Below are 17,337 nucleotides of genomic sequence, written 5' to 3' on the forward strand. Positions count from 1 at the left end.
CACGTGTTGACAATCCATATCTACATGTCTATATGGAACAAGTGAGCAATGAAACTGAAAAGGTGGCACAAAAATATAATTGTTCCAGACATAGACAATCTTACAAAGGCAGAGCGACGAGCACTTCACAATCTCCAAAACAATGAAAAGATAGTCATAAAGCCAGCAGTTAAAGGTACTGGCATTGTCATTATGTCGACTACCGATTACGTTGCAGAAGGTAATCGTCAACTACATAGTGATACTTACAAAGAGCTCCCATCCGACCCTACCCTTTTACATCTTGAAGAGGTTAAAAAGGTAGTAGATTCTATTCGGGTGGATAAAACCATCAAATCTCGCTTGGTTCCGAAAGATCCTCATTGCCCTAACCTTTATTTTCTTCCTAAAATACACAAGGTAAACAATCCAGGTAGACCAATCGTATCTGGCTGCACATGTCCAACTGTTCTCATATCAAAATTTGTTGACTGTCATTTACGTCCTCTCGTGTTGAAGCTCTCAAGCTCTCCTCATAGCTCATAGCTCCTCTCAAGCTCTCCTCATAGCGTGTTGAAGCTCTCCTCATACCTCAAGGACACAACCAGTTTTCTGACCCACATCCAAGGATTGAACAGAATATACTCACCTTTCAACTCCCAAACCATTTTAGTCACAGCAGATGTTACATCCCTCTACACTAATATTCCACATTCAGAAGGCCTGTCTGCATGCCGCAAAGCCCTCGATACACGACAAGTCCCAATGCCACCTACTCAAGACCTTATGCGCCTATTAGAACTGACACTCAAACTGAATAATTTCCAATTCAACGGACGACATTACATTCAAACTCAAGGTACCGCTATGGGTACCCCTGTTGCACCATCGTACGCTAACATCTTCATGGGAATGATAGAGGCCAAGATCAATGCACAACCTCATCACGGAATCTTGGAAAAATCCTGGGTACGTTATATTGATGACATCCAGTTCATCTGGTCAAAATCCCCCCGTAGTCTCGCACAATTCCAAAATGAATTAAATTTGATTCATCCGACCATCAAGTTCACATTCGACAGCTCACAGTCCGAAGTTCACTTTCTAGACACATCACTCACGCTTCAAAATAACAGACTCGAAACAGAACTATACACCAAACCAACAGACACTCACTCTTACCTTCTCCCTTCTTCATCTCATCCTAAACATACAATTGCAAGCATACCATACAGTCAAGCACTCAGAGTAAGACGCATTTGCTCAACAAAAATGGCAGAAGAAACTTCTCTCTGCCAATTAGAAACACACTTCATTGCAAGAAACTATGACCCTCACTCTGTGCAAGAAGCAATAACCCGAGCAAAACGCATACCGAGAGCAGACCTTCTGACTTACAAACCCAAACCTGCAACTAACCGTGTCCCACTGGTAACCACCTACTCTGCTACCTCATCCCAATTGCCAAGTATTCTGAATAAGGCCCTTCCTCTCCTCCATCAATCAGAAACACTCGGCACCACATTTCCTCAACCTCCACTAACATCATTTCGATGTGGTCGGACACTCAGGGACCTCTTGGTAAAAGCAAAGCACCCACAGCCCCACAACAAAGAAACTAGGATCCCTGGCTTCTATAAATGCACAGCAAACAAATGCATTATTCACAAACATTTACTAGAAGGAAACAAATTCTGTAGTTCTAGCACTGGACAAAAATTCCCCATCACCTCCTATATGAACTGCAAATCTACATGGGTCATATACCTAATCACTTGCCAAAAGTGCAACAAACAATATGTTGGAAAAACTGAAAATACACTCTACACACGATTTAATAACACCCGGTCAGAAATCAATAACTTCCACACCACTCAGGGCAAATCTCTACCTTACACGATACACTTTAATCAACCGGATCACTCTATAAATGACATTCAGATCTCTGCCATTGAATCAATCACAAATCGATCACACACCACGATTCTGAAACGTGAGTCCTTTTGGATACACAAACTTCGGACAAAAGTCCCTCATGGCATAAATTTTGATGACTAAAGCATGTTCCCACATCAACCCAATCAAATTGTTAACCGTAACCCATTCATTCATTCATTCATTCATCATTCATTCATTCATTCATTCTACCTTTATATGTCATTTATATAAATATATAAATATATTATATGAATATAAATGGGATATGAATATATGCTTGTGTGTTTATGTATGTATATCTCTATATTTGTATATGCACGTGCACCCTAACGGAAGTGACCGTAACGCAAACGGTCACTTCCGTCGAACTTGGGGCTGGTGAGTGTACTTTGGCGTGGCTCTTCCTTCTGTATGCATTTTCTACACACATCACACATCTCACACACATATCACCATACACACTTGACTGATATACATGCCTGCTGTTTTTGTAGACTCAGAAGAAGACCTTTGTTGGTCGAAAGCTTGTCGACAATTAAAGATCGACGTCCTGAAGCTACGTCCGCGTCTTATTTAATCTAACGATTATATATTCAATACAAATGAGACGCCCTGCTTGTACTTTGGAGTTTCTACTATTTCTTACAGTTATATATGTATATATATATATATATATATATATATATATATATATATATATATATATATATATATATATATATATATATATATATATATATATACACACACATGGAGGTTTCTTCTTCTTCAAACAGTTTATTTTAAAAAAGAAAAAGAAAAAACTCGCCATCAGACCATGCGACCGATCATGTTTAAATTTTAAGCAAGTATTCCCCTTGATGAGTTGATCATAATTTTTAAGTTTAACGTTGATGGATGGAGCGGTTCAAGAGAATCGTTTTTTTTTTAAATTAAAATCTTCGTTCAATCCAATGTGGCTTCTAGACTACGGCAACTATGAAGCTAAAATTTTCACCTTATATTCTCCACATCCAGTAATCATGTGCATGGAGATTCACATCGATCTGGTCAGCCGCTATGGAGAAGTTGAATTTTAAAGTTTTTATGTTCAATCAAATATGGCTACCAAACGAAGTGACCTATGACGTCATTGATTTACATTCTCCTCTTGTTGCAAAGAACACTCAAGAAATTTCAAACTGATCAGATACAGCATTGCACTTGTCGAATTATGATGTCATGAGGACAGGAGTTATTGACCACCCAACCAACCCCAGGACCACAGTCCTTGGACATAATCCTATCTCATTTAAAACGTCTCCCTTCCATCACCGCTCACCTAATGTCCTATTTTCTCCCATTTCCAAACTCAGCAGCACCTCGCTTGCCACCAGGTGCATGCAAAGTAAACACAGTAGTGACATTGGCAAGCATTTATGTAAAAACAATGACGCCGTTTAGCATAATATAATTGCTGCATTTTAGTTTGTTTTATTCCCTGTTCATCTTTTTTTTTCTTTTTTTCTTTTTTAACAAATAGTTGGCATAGATTACCCTACAGATGCATTGCAAGTGTTTATTATTTTTAAAATCTTAGCCAAAGCCTTATGGATACATATTTGTAATTGCAAGCAAATAAAAGTAGGAACGCTCACCTCCACTACCATTTCCTCCAGTTGTTGCAACAGTGCCTCTGCCCCTACCCCCGCGGCCCCCACGACCCCAAGTCTGGTTTTGATAGACTTCCTTGGGTTGTGCCAGCTTTATTTCACACTGAAAAACAAAAAGAAAACAAAAAGCAACCATTAAATATATAAAATAAAAAGAACATAGCTAGAAGACGTGTACAATTATACTAATCACGAATGGAATCATAAGATGTTAAACATACAAAAAAATACCTATTTTGGGGGGCAACATCCCCACCCCATATACCTCCTCAGACCCAAATTTTTCTAATGCCTTCAACAAACGTTGGTCGTTGGTACATCACGTGTGATGAAGGTTGTGGTCAAGTTTTATTGAAATTGTGTGTGTAGTTTCAGAGAAAAGAACAAATAGCTATTTTGGGGGGCAACCCCCTCCCATTCCCCTGTAGACCCCTTTAGAGCCCAATTTTTTTTTAACGTCGTGAACAAACTTTGGTACAACATGGCATATAAAGGTTGCGGTAAACTTTCATCAGAATTGCATGCAAAGTTTCTGAGAATAAAGCAAATAGCTATTTTGGGGGGCAACCCCCTCCCATTCCCCTGTAGACCCCTTTAAGGCCCAATTTTTTTTAATGTCATGAACAAACTTTGGTACATCACGGGTGATGAAGGTTGTGGTCAAGTTTTATTTGAATTGCGTGTGTAGTTTCTGAGAAGAAAGCAATTACCTTTCACTAGGATGTTCTTTGGGGGGAGGGAGCGGTTGGGAGGAGGGGCAGGGGATGTGAGGGTGCAAGGTGAAGCATGAACAAACCGACCTCACATTCAACTTTTCACAAGACCGACATCAACAACAACATAAAAACTCCAAATAATCAATCAACCATCCGTCCATATATAAACTACCAAGCTCTGCCAATGGCCACCGACAGTATAAATCAAAACCATCAGCAGGATAAACAAAAGACCCTTTGGGGTACACACAGATTCCACATGCCTCTTAAAGGGGCAGTCACAATACATGACCAAAATATATGGAGTAGAATGACGAAGATCATGGCAGCGACATCAACCATTTCAGGAATGCATGAAATTGCCAGGTGTTTTTTTTGTTTGTTTTCTATCTATATATCTGTTGCCCATACATTTGCAAATTTAAATACAAAAATCTTTACTATAATGGAGCAAACCAACATGGATGCCACTGGAACTCCAAAACTGACAATTGTGTTATTGGGCCTGCGTGGAGGTTCCAAATCAGTCTCTACCTCTGGTTCCAACTCCAACACTGGCCTTAAGTGGCCACATAAGTCCAGCAAACAAGCACGTACTTTATCCGTACTCCTCGGGAGCATATACGTAGTACTCTGATAAAATGAGAAGGGTACTCCAAAACAGAGGGCAAGCGTGCCCCGCTAGTACTTTGAAATATCTCAAAGTAGATAAAATCAATGCTCGACATTACTTTAAAATGGCCTCTAAAGGTGGTTATATCAAATGATCAAATTGCCACGCAGTTCCAAAAGAAATAAATAAATAAATAGAAAACCAATCCAGTACGATTTCAAAACAAACCTTGCTAGCTCCAATCTCATGAAACTTCCTCTCCATGGCCCGCCTCACCGATGCCTCGTCCTGAAAGGTCACGAAACAAAAGCCTCGTCGTTTGCTGGACTTGACATCCACCGGAAGCTCGATCCCTTCCACCTGCCCGAGGAAGACGGGGCAAAAGCAAGGTTATTAGTACGATGATATGCACATGTACAAGGACAATGTCAAACTTTTCAAAAAGCAAAATCAAGCAGCCAATTGACAAATGGTTCCACAGTACGACTCAAATGGGAAAATAATAAATATAAAAAGACCCAGGAAAACCCTTCCTTCTTTCACCAGCGATGACGTTAAATTTAAGTCAATAGAACGAGAAGCCGAACAGGAAAACAGCAAAAATTGATTAGTGCAGGAGACAAGCAAGGGAATTAACAACCAGGAAGAAGTGGGAAAAAGGAAACGAAGAAAAAGGGTTGGATTCAGACGAACGGGGAAGGGAGCAAACGTGGATGTCAACCCCCTCCATCCCCCTCTCCCAATGGCCGACCCCAGGGTACCAACAGTTGTCAGCTCATCCCATCCAGCAGTCAGGGAAGCATAGAAGTCAAACAGACAAACGAAAACTTCTCTAATCATATACAAGCATGACACAACACAAACCCTCTTGACAAAAACAATCCTTAACTTCACAAGAAAGTACCAAACAAAACGAGGAGAAAGGACGCCAATCTCCAAACAACAAAACGGCGAAACGAGGGACGCCAATCTCAACAAAACGAGGAGAAAGGAGGATGCCAATCCACAAACAAAACGAGGACAAAGGACACCAATCTCCAACAAAACGAGAAGAAATGAGCATGCCAATCTCAACAAAACGAGGAGAAAGGAGGACACCAATCTCCAACAAAACGAGGAGAAAGGAGGACGCCAATCTCCAACAAAACGAGGAGAAAGGAGGACGCCAATCTCCAACAAAACGAGGAGAAAGGAGGACGCCAATCCACAAACAACAAAACGAGGACAAAGGACACCAATCTCCAACAAAACGAGGAGAAAGGACGCCAATCTCCAAACAACAAAACGAGGCGAAACGAGGATGCCAATCTCCAACAAACAAAACGAGGAGAAAGAAGGACGCCAATCCACAAAAAACAAAACGAGGACAAAGGAGGACGCCAATCTCCAAATAACAAAACGAGGAGAAAGAAGGACGCCAATCTCCAAACAACAAAACGAAGAGAAAGAAGGACGCCAATCTCCAAACAACAAAACGAGGAGAAAGAAGGACGCCAATCTCCAAACAACAAAACGAAGAGAAAGGAGGACGCCAATCTCCAAACAAAAAAACGAGGACAAAGGAGGACGCCAATCTCCAAATAACAAAACGAGGAGAAAGGACGCCATTCTCCAAAATGAGAACAAGACGCCAATCTCCAAACAACAAAACGAAGAGAAAGGAGGACGCCAATCTCTAAACAAAACGTCACATTACAAGATTTGACGCAACAAGCACGGGCGATCAGGACGGCACCAGAATACACCAGCGAGTAACCGCAAACCCATCAGTGCCGGTGGTACCAGCCAGAATTCCTTACTACTCCTTACCTCTCCAAAAGTTGAGAAATATTCCCGAATCTTGTCCTCTTCAGTGTCGGGGCTCACACCACCCACAAATATTTTCTTTACCGGTTCCTTCTTCATGGCTTTGGCACGCTTGGGGTCAATCACTCTACTGTCCAGTCGGTGATCTTTTAAGGCCAACACCTGCATTAGAAGTGACGATGGTAAGAAAATCGTACAATAACTACCAGTCCTCTGAAAGTACCACAACCACAAGTTACCGGTACTCCGCACAGACAGGCTAACACAACAGCTAACTATTTTTTTAGTTTTCAAATCTCGATCATCCCAGCATGATGTACCTCATCAACAGAGGCAGCGGTCCGAAACAAAATAAAGCCAAATCCTCTGGAACGACCGCTGACCGGGTCGACTTTGATGGTGCAGTCCACGACCTCGCCAAACTTGCAAAAGTAGTCTCTTAGATCCTGCTTAGAAGTCTCCCAGCTGAGGCCACCAACGAACATCTTACTGAGACAAGGAAGAAAAAATTAAATTGGCATTAGATTGGTACGTCGAAACATTGGAGATAGAGGGGTATAGGAGGGAGGGGATCGGAGATCGAGGGGTACGGGAGAAATCGGAGATAGAGGGGTAAAGGGGGTGGGGGGAGATCAGAGATCGAGGGGTACGGGCAGGGGGATCAGAGATAGAGGGGTACGGGGGGGGGGCAAACAGAGATAGAGGGGTATGGGGGGGGGGTTCAGAGATAGAGGGCTACGGGGAGGGGTACGGGAAGGGGGATCGAAGATAGAGGGGTATGGGGAGGGGGATCGAAGATAGAGGGGTACGGGGAGGGGGATCGAAGATAGAGGGGTACGGGGAGGGGGATCGAAGATAGAGGGGTACGGGGAGGGGGATCGAAGATAGAGGGGTACGGGGAGGGGGGTCAGAGATAGAGCGGTACGGGGAGGGGTACAAATATATAAATATATATATACCCTGCAAAAAAAGAAACGCAAAAGTGATTTTAGATGTATATTTTATATATCATATAAATAATTAACAGATGGTCATCGATTGTTCAAAATTGGCACACATCATTCTCATTGACCCAGGTTCCATATGGCACACATGGAACAGTAGATTTTCAAGGTGAAGGTCATCTGGGCTCAATATCTTGTATGGCCACCATTGGAGTCCAAAACTGACCGGCATCGTCGTCCCATGGAAGCAGTCACATCCCGAATTGTGGCCTGGTGAAGGTTCACCCACTCTGCCTGCAGTGCTTGTGCCAACTGTCGGAGGTTCTGTGGTTGTTGCTGACGTGCTCGCAGTCGTTGATCCAGTGCATCCCATTAATGTTTGATTGGGTTTAAATCTGGAGACCTGGATGCTGTGATTCCTCAAAAAGGCTGTTGTCAGTCTTGCCGTGTGAGGTCGGGCGTTGTGTTGTTGGAAAATGACGTTCGCTTGTTGCAAAATGGGAAGGACGTGTGGCCCAAGAATCTCATCCGTGAGTCGTGGCATGTTTTCGCTGTTCACTTGCTGTAAGATTGTGATGGCATGCAAATGAAAACCCAACGTTTTTATAGCCCCACAAGTGATGTTGCACGTGCATGTCATGTTGGTGTGTTTCGGCGCTCTCACGTGGTTGTTTTTGCGATTGTTCCATCTTTTCGCCAAATTTCTGCAGTACGTCATTCGTTCCACACAAATCAATCCCAATCCATGCAGAAATGACCAATTCATTTTTGGTGTTAATTTTGTATGGATATCGGCAACACTCTGACAGATATTTACGATTTTACTACTTTTGCGTTTCTTTTTTTGCAGGGTATATGTATGTATGTATGTATGTATGTATGTATGTATGTATGTATATATATATATGTAATATATATATATATATATATATATATATATATATATATGTGTCACATCCCCAAATTAAACCCCAATGATATCAAGTTGGCGTAGTGTAGACATGATTGGCCGAATGGCTCCTCCTGGGTCAAAATTCATTGTTTTTCCTCACCTCAGGCTCAAGTTGGTGTAATTTTTTTTTTTTTTTGTATACAACATCGAGGCTCGTGAAAGAGCGAACGTTAATCACACAGAAAGACAAACCGACACATAAAACATATAACATCGGGAGCGGTAGACAAGATGGGGAGAGAGGGGGAAGGACACAAACAACATTTGAGAGCAGGTACATCGAGAGATCTGTGGGAGGGAGAGGCATGGGAAGAGGAGGTGGGAGAGGTATAAAACATATGGACACGGCCAGGACTTCCAGGAACGAAGTTGGAATTTCAAACAAAGTGGATCTGGGGTGAATTAGCGGGGGTAGAAAAGATCAAGGTTTTGGATGGGGAAAGATAAGAGATGGTGGTGAACAGCTGTTTTAAAGACATGGAGGGAGGAGTGGGATTGAAGGGAGTGGGAGAGTTTGTTCCAGAGGTGGGAGAAAAGGGGAATGAAAGAGTGAAGGTGAGCAGAGAGCCTAGATTTTGGCAGTTTAACCATAAGAGGGTTCCAGGCAGATCTTGTGCGACCTGTAGGAATATTTGGGGGACAGAGCCCAGAGAGAGCTGGGAGGGCAAGGCCGGAGAGGAGTCGGTAGAAGACAGGAAGACCACCAACCTGCCCAAGGTGAGTGAGTGAAAGGCCCTCGGATAGATCGAGGGGTACGGGGGGTCTAACAACTTAGACTTAGAGCGTCCGGTGCGAGAGATCAGTCATTCAAACTCCGGGCGATTCCATGTTTGACCCTCACATTTACAGGCTCCAGCACGGACAAAACCAAACACAAATCGGCGACATTAGTCCAGACTTTGATGAGACTCCTGCGTCAGCATTCCTTGAAGGGAACTCGTATTTATGTAACGCGCATGCGCAGAACGCTCTCCCGAGAACTGACAGGAGAGAAAGAAAATGGAGAACAAAGGCGGGACGGGACGACAAGGCCTTGTCGTACAAAAGAGGCCGCTCAAAGCACGAATACGGCGTCAATTTGCACAATAAATTTTCAAACTCGCAGATTGAGTTTTGTCGATCGTTCCTGAACAAAATACATTTTAGTTTTTCTTACCGAATTAAACGATTTTAATTTTATAAAACATTTACAACCGAACACGACTTTTCACAATTCCTTCAGCGACCTTACCCATCATCCTCCTCTCCCCTACTCGCGTTGATTTTCGCTCCATCTGCGTCGTCTCCAGCTTCCCCGCGCCCAGCTCCAGCACCGCCACCAGCATCTCCCGCAGGTCCGACTCTCGCTACAGCACCGGAGCCACCACAAGCCATGTTTTCCTGGACGGGCACCGGACCCCCTTGAGACATCGCGCCACTACCATCCCCTTGGTCTAAAAGCTGATAATCTTCGGTGAAATCAAGGTGCGCTGCGTGTCCGCCGACGGGCCCAGCACTGCCGTTCGTTGGGTAAGCGTAATCCGCCATATTCCTTTCTTCTCCGTCAGGCTCAGGCGTCAAGTGCGTGCTGCAGCGACGAATACCCGCCCTCCAGAATAGTTATCCTTTCATGTACGTATTAAAAACAGAATTTTTTTTACCATTAAATAAAGTCTAAGTAAAGCACGTAGTGTTAACGTCTTATGTTTTATTTATAATCATGTTTTACATCGAAATCCTAAAAGGAGGACGACCAGTTTTGCTGAATAAACTTATTTATACAACCCTCATACCGATTGACGTCATGAGCAGCGATTCAAACCTGCACCACCGACGGTGAATGCAGGTCATGTTTTGCACATGTTCTGCAAAAATGATTAAAAAAAGGATTCTTTTTTTTTTTTTTAAGTGAGGAAAACCTCTATTGTCACGTGTGGATATTGCTGATGTTTTAATGCAAACACCTATATATATATATATATATATATATATATATATATATATATATATATACGTATATATATATACTGTATATATATAAAACACTGTGTGTGTGTGTGTGTGTGTGTGTGTGTGTGTGTGTGTGTGTGTGTGTGTGTGTGTGTGTGTGTGTGTGTGTGTGTGTGTGTGTAATGTTACCGATAGACTCCTAAACGGAGAGGCTTACGTGCTTGATATTTGGCAGAGACATGCCCATTGAGCCTGGGACGAACATGGCCGAACTCAAAATATTTGACGATCCATATTTTTAGCCGCGTCGCAGACGCTGCTCATAGAGTGCCCTCTGCTGTTGTTCTTGTTCTTCTTCTTCTTCTTGTTGTTCTTGTTGTTCTTGCAGAGAAGACAAAACCTCAAAGCTCCACCCATTCTGGGAACCATAGCTCCACCCATTGTGGGAGAGGCTTCATATAAACAAATATCCACCATTTTATTAACTCGCATAGCTTTGAGGCCTGTTTTGTAGGCCCGTGGTGTCTTGCTCTCTCACACAGTTTGCTTTCAAATCAAATTCGATATATCATTTCATTTTTCACAGTCGCTAACATAGTTTTAGACTCGGTTGAAAAAAAACGTGAAGAAAATCCGATGAAAGTTGCCCTTTATAGAACGAAATGAATTCTCAAAGGCCTGTAACTTCAAGTACATTGAGATTTTTTTTTTTTTAATCGCGGCATGGTCAGTCATACACCACCCGAAATAACAGACGGGAAAATGCCGAGATATATAAAAAATTCGTCCATTTGATGACAATCGTCACGATGAAATATTTAATTTAGACGTCGTCACAATAATGTGGAGAGAGGAGCATAGCTTCGTTCACGTGTCGCCACACACGGGAAATTGCCGAGATATATTTTTTTTAAATCGCGGCATGGTCAGTCATACACCGCCTGAAATAACAGACGGGAAAATGCCGAGATATATTAAAAATTCGTCGCCACACATGGGAAATTGCCGAGATATATTTTCACTTTGCACAAAAATAACATCAAGTAACCGAATCAATAGGAATGTCCTGTGCCTATAACATCGACGTTATAGGCACAGCTGCATCTAGGCATTGTGTAACATCGACGCGGCTTTTGTTTTAATTAAAACTTTTTGTACTTGTTTATTCATATTTACCTCAGCGCATTTCAGCGCACGGAATCAACGGCATCAGAGCAGGTGGACGCTGATTCGCTCAGAGCGATCACGTGATGACGCTATGACGCTATGAACGCTATGACGTTATGACGCTATGAAAAAAAAAATCGCTATGAAACGCTATGAATGCGATGACGCTATGACGCTATGATGCTATGACGCTATGACGCTATGACGCTATGAAACGCTATGAAGCTATGAACGCTTTGAACGATATGACGCTATGACGCTATGAAAAAAAAAAATCGCTATGATGCTATGAAACGCTATGACGCTATGAAACGCTATGAAGCTATGAACGCTATTAACGATATGACGCTATGACGCTATGACAAAAAAAATCGCTATGACGCTACGAAAAAAAAAAATCGCTCGCTTTACCAAGGGGCTCGCTCTCCCCCCGTTCCGTTCCCCTCCCCTCCCCTTCCCCCTCCCCCTCCCCTCCCCCGCCCGGCAATGCCGGGTACTTCTGCTCGTATATATATATATATATATATATATATATATACACAGTCACATGAAAAAGTAAGTACACCCCATGTAAAGTTTTGACTTTTTTAACATATTTCAACATGCAGCTATTTGATCTTAATTTCAACAATATTGAGAGATAAAGGTGATATAATATAACAAATATCATGAAACATTTACATTTTGTAGTCCATTGTATAATTTAAATAAACATAAATGCAAATTTCGCATGTGGAAAAAGTAAGTACCCCCTTGGCTCTAATAGGTGGTATTGCCCCCTTTGGCAGAAACAACCTCAAGTAGGCGTTTCTTATAACTGTCTACCAGTCTCTGACATCGACTGGGAGAAGTTTTTGCCCACTCCTCCATGCAGAATTCTTTCAGCTGTGCGATGTTTGAGGGGTTTCTTGCATACACAGCTCGTTTCAAATCCCCCCACAACATCTCGATGGGATTTAGATTCGGGCTTTGACTTGGACATTCCAGAACCCTCCATTTCTTTCTTTTCAACCATTCCTTGGTGGATTTACTGGTATGTTTAGGGCCATTGTCATGTTGCAAGGTCCACCTTCGGTTGAGCTTCAACTTTCCGACAGATGGCCTCACATTATCCTCAAGCACCCTCTGGTACAATGAAGAATTCATAGTGGATTCTATGATGGTGAGCTGCCCAGGCCCTGATGCAGCAAAGATGCCCCAAAGCATAATATTTCCACCACCATGCTTTACAGTTGGTATCAGGTTCTTGTGGTCAAATGCTGTCTTTGGTTTTCGCCAAACATGTCTTCTGGTACTGTGGAAAAATAGCTCTACTGTTGACTCATCTGTCCAGAGCACATTGTTCCAGAAGTGCTGGCTTTGCCTATACTAGAGTAGCTCATGGTGGTTGAGTATGCACTTTATTGTACAGACCTAAACTCTTCAGGAATCCACTAATTGAAGGTCCAGGAACAATATTTGGTTGGTAACACATTTGCCACTGACGGCGAAATAGCTGAAATGGCCACACCCCTTTTTGGGCCACGCCCCCTTTTTGCCGTGACTGTATCTACAGAACCGTTGGACCTAGGAGGTTGCCCGACCACTCAAAATTTGCGCAATGGCCACATTATGGGGGGTCAGTAATACATTTTCATATCCAAAAGTCAATGGTTTTTAAGATAATTGCCAAAAACCGATTTCAACATGTTACGAACTACAATATTATTCGTAATTGTTCCTGTTCCTGTTCCTATTGTTCAATTACTTGATTCCTGAAGAGTCTAGACTAGACTAGAGTCTAGACTAGAGTCAAGACTAGAGTCTAGACTAGAGTCTAGACTAGAATTTAGTCTAGAGTCTAGACTAGAGTCTAGACATGGCTAGAAATTCCGGTCATGGGTGTTTTGTCGTTTCAGCTGTGCGGAGGTGCATGCCTTTGTTCTTCGGGTTTGGCCGGACAAACTATAGCAGATGAGGTACGCTGTTCCTTGAAGATTGCCTGGACCTACAAAGGAAGTTCCCGGGTATCTACAGATGCTTTACAGATGGTGGATGGGTGATGTACCACACTACCCGACAAGGCAGTGCAGTAGGATTTGACATGGCACTCGAGAAGTGTTACAATAAACCCGCCAAGGTTGCTGGAGGTATCATTGGGATGACCAGACAGAAAGAAGCAGTAGCCTTATGGAATCTCCTAAAGCATGAGAAAGATCTTCATGTGGCACAGCTGCTGGAATGGTGCAACTTGGGAGACAAAGATGACAGTGAGCTGAGCCTACACCATGAGTTCAATCCAAGTTCTACGAAGATTGGCCATGTTCGTGCAAAGGCCCTTCTGGATTACATAAAATCCATCAACAATCCGTTCGACGCTGGAATCAGACTTCAGAACATCTCTACTGGAGCTGACATTCCCCAGGAGGTTGTCGACGGATTACTTGAATGCCTGGAAATTGGTGAGAAGAGTTATGAAGAGTTTGTTGAGACCAGATTTCAGGATAAGGAGAAGCACCTACATGATACAATCCCTACCAACCGCAAGACTGTTTTCGTGAAACGTACTTCTACTCCGTTCACAGCGAAGAAATCGATGGCGAAAAAGGATGCAGCGGAAACGGTTAGGTACATTGACTATGCTAGAGAAAGAGGGTACAGCATGCTAGAACTCCTGAAGTATGAATTGACCAGCACATCCCAGTTCCTCACCACTGAATGTAAAGATGGCATCAAATTGAAGAAGCCCGATAAAGCCTCCTTAGCCAGGGAACTTGTCAGTCGCCTTCCACAGGAGACGAGGAATGTAAAGAGTGACGCTCAGATGACAATAGTGGACTTCATGGCACTTGTGCGTAAACTACCGATGAAAAAGATGGGCCTTCACACATTCGGGGAATTGGCTGAGAGTCTTTCCAACAGGATTCTTGCTACAGGCTCCGTGTCCACAAGAATAGACATTATTTTTGATGTTTATCAAAAATCATCAATCAAGCAAATGGAACGGGCACAGCGAAGTTCCTCAGAACAAATCACAATCACCATTGGGTCTGACAATCAGAAACTCCCTGTCGATCTTGATATGTTCTGGAGCTCAATGTTGAACAAAGTTCGGTTGCAGGAGTATGTCTTCAAGTGGATGCTGCAGAATGTCGAGTCGGACAAGGAAATATTATTTGGAGGAGTATATGGGGGTGAATGCAGGAAACTGTTAGCTGGCACTGAAACACAGATCGCAGAGCTCTCAAGCAACCAAGAAGAAGCCGACGACAGAATCATGTTCCATATTAATGATGGTGTTGTGAAACACGGGGTTCAATCAGTCTTGGTCGACTCGCCTGACACAGATGTCTTTGTCAACCTCATCTTCCACTTCAACACAACCTGGCAACTACAAAAGCTGTACGTGAAGCTTGGTAACCGGAAAACAAAGAAAACTGTACCAGTCCACATGTTGGTTGATCAACTGGACAACGGTTTGGTGTCGTGTCTCCCAGCCATTCATGCTCTCAGCGGTTGCGACAGTACCAGCAAGGTGGGTCCAAAGCTGTCTGGCCTGAAAGCATCCATCGATCTCTCCCTACTGGAAGGGTTTGGTGTAGAAGAACTGTCACCACAGATAACAAGCAATGCTGAAAAGTTCCTTGTGTCTGGATTAAAGAAGACCGACTGTTCCACTTTCGATGAATATCGATGGGAGCAGTACCACAACTCCAAGAAAGAACTGGACTTCAACCAGCTTGTGTGCTGTTCATCAACGCTACGAGAACACATAAAGCGAGCATTTCTTCAGTGTAAGATGTGGTTGCAAGCCCCAACTCCTGCCGTCACCAAACCAGATCCACTCCACTATGGGTATGAAGCAACGGACGTTGGCATAACACCAGTGATACTGCCAGTATCGTGCAGGCCCGATGACCTGCCTCCTCCATGCAAATGCCCAAGAGCATGTATGAGTACCAAAACGTGCACTTGCAGAGACAGGAACATTAAATGTGTCACGTTTTGTGGCTGTAGTAAAGGCGAAAAGTGTAGAAATCCAAATAAGTAAATTCCAAAATAGGATGATGCAAAAGGTATAAGTGTCATATAATGTTGTGGCCTTGGTGGTATCATACAATTGTAGTTCGTAACATGTTGAAATCGGTTTTTGGCAATTATCTTAAAAACTATTGACTTTTGGATATGAAAATGTATTACTGACCCCCCATAATGTGGCCATTGCGCAAATTTTGAGTGGTCGCGCAACCTCCTAGGTCCAACGGTTCTGTAGATACAGTCACGGCAAAAAAGGGGGCGTGGCCCAAAAAGGGGTATGGCCATTTCAGCTATTTCGCCGTCAGTGGCAAATGTGTTACCAACCAAATATTGTTCCTGGACCTTCAATTAGTGGATTCCTGAAGAGTTTAGGTCTGTACAATAAAGTGCATACTCAACCACCATGAGCTACTAGAGTACTAGGTGTTCATTGGCAAACTTTAGTCTTTCCCAGATGTTCTTTCTGGACAGCAAAGGTTTCCTCCTGGCACACCTCCCATGTAGATCAAATTTGTGCAGCCTCTTTCTAATGGTAGACTCGTGCACTTTGCCATCAACAGTGGCAAGAGCTACCTGTAGGTCCCGTGATGACATTCTGGGGTTCTTAGAGACATCTTTCAGCATCTTGCGGTCTGCTCTCGGGCTGAACTTGCTGGGGCAGCCTGGCCTGAACAAGTTGGCAGTTGTTTGGAATCTTCTCCACTTGTAGATGATCTTCCGGACAGTCGAATGATTGATTTCAAATTGTTTGGAGATCTTTTTAAATCCATTCCCAGACTCGTAGGCATCTATAACCTTCTTCCTGAAGGCCTTAGAGAGCTCTTTTGATCTCGGCATGGTGACACTGCACACTTCAACAATAAAGAGCAAAGCAAGCTAAATGTCTGAGATTTAAATAAGACAGGTTCCTCCAAGATCCTCTCTAACGATGTTCTAATCATTTGCACCTGAGCTGGTGCACCTGATTCTAATTTTAGGTATTTGAAGTAGTGATAAATGTAGGGGTGTACTTACCTTTTCCACACGCGAAATTTGCATTTATGTTTATTTAAATTATACAATGGACTACAAAATGTAAATGTTTCATGATATTTGTTGTATTATATCACCTTTATCTGTCAATATTGTTGAAATAAAGATCAAATAGCTGTATGTTGAAATATGGTGAAAAAGCCAAAACTTTACATGGGGTGTCCATACTTTTTCACGTGACTGTATATACGTATATATATATTGTTGCGGATCTCCGACGTCGGCCTTCCCCTTATAAAGGGGGGATTAATCCCCTTGTCTTTTATCTGGCCGACGCGATCCCGAAGTTATCACGTTCCTTCCGGTTGGTCTTAAATAGGCTTGTTGGTCGAATTTAGTCCTATTACCTAAGTACTAACACCGACCATGAAGCAAGGAAAAAAACTCCCGCCCGAATCACGGATATTGATGGAATATGCCGAGCAGATAGCAATCCGCGATCCGAGCTGTTAACCAATGACTAGACCCGATTATAGCAGTTCCGAATCGTGCCACGCTTACCCAATTGAGAAAAGACTAGGACGATCGAATTAGGAAGAAACCAGGAAGAACAAGGTAATTTATTACAATTTGTACAAGAAGAGGAAACGAA

General features: G+C 42.9%; 1 protein-coding gene across 2 annotated transcripts in view; it reads right to left on the reverse strand.

Moving 5' to 3' along the window:
* The window catches only part of LOC137440313 (heterogeneous nuclear ribonucleoprotein D-like-A), a 38,993-nt gene extending 28,778 nt beyond the window's left edge, over positions 1 to 10,215 (reverse strand). For both annotated transcript variants that reach the window (XM_068136613.2, XM_078782598.1), the window contains exons 1-5: positions 9,832 to 10,215; positions 7,025 to 7,193; positions 6,708 to 6,866; positions 5,127 to 5,258; positions 3,555 to 3,672 (exon numbers count right to left, since the gene is read on the reverse strand). In XM_068136613.2, coding sequence (XP_067992714.2) covers positions 3,555 to 3,672; positions 5,127 to 5,258; positions 6,708 to 6,866; positions 7,025 to 7,193; positions 9,832 to 10,127 — 874 coding nt within the window. In that variant the 5' untranslated portion in view covers positions 10,128 to 10,215. The remainder of the gene's footprint in view (positions 1 to 3,554; positions 3,673 to 5,126; positions 5,259 to 6,707; positions 6,867 to 7,024; positions 7,194 to 9,831) is intronic.
* Positions 10,216 to 17,337: the final 7,122 nt, after the last annotated feature.

The sequence above is a fragment of the Myxine glutinosa genome, chromosome 7 (genome assembly GCF_964187855.1).
Source record: "Myxine glutinosa chromosome 7, kmMyxGlut1.1, whole genome shotgun sequence".
NCBI lineage: Eukaryota > Metazoa > Chordata > Myxini > Myxiniformes > Myxinidae > Myxine > Myxine glutinosa.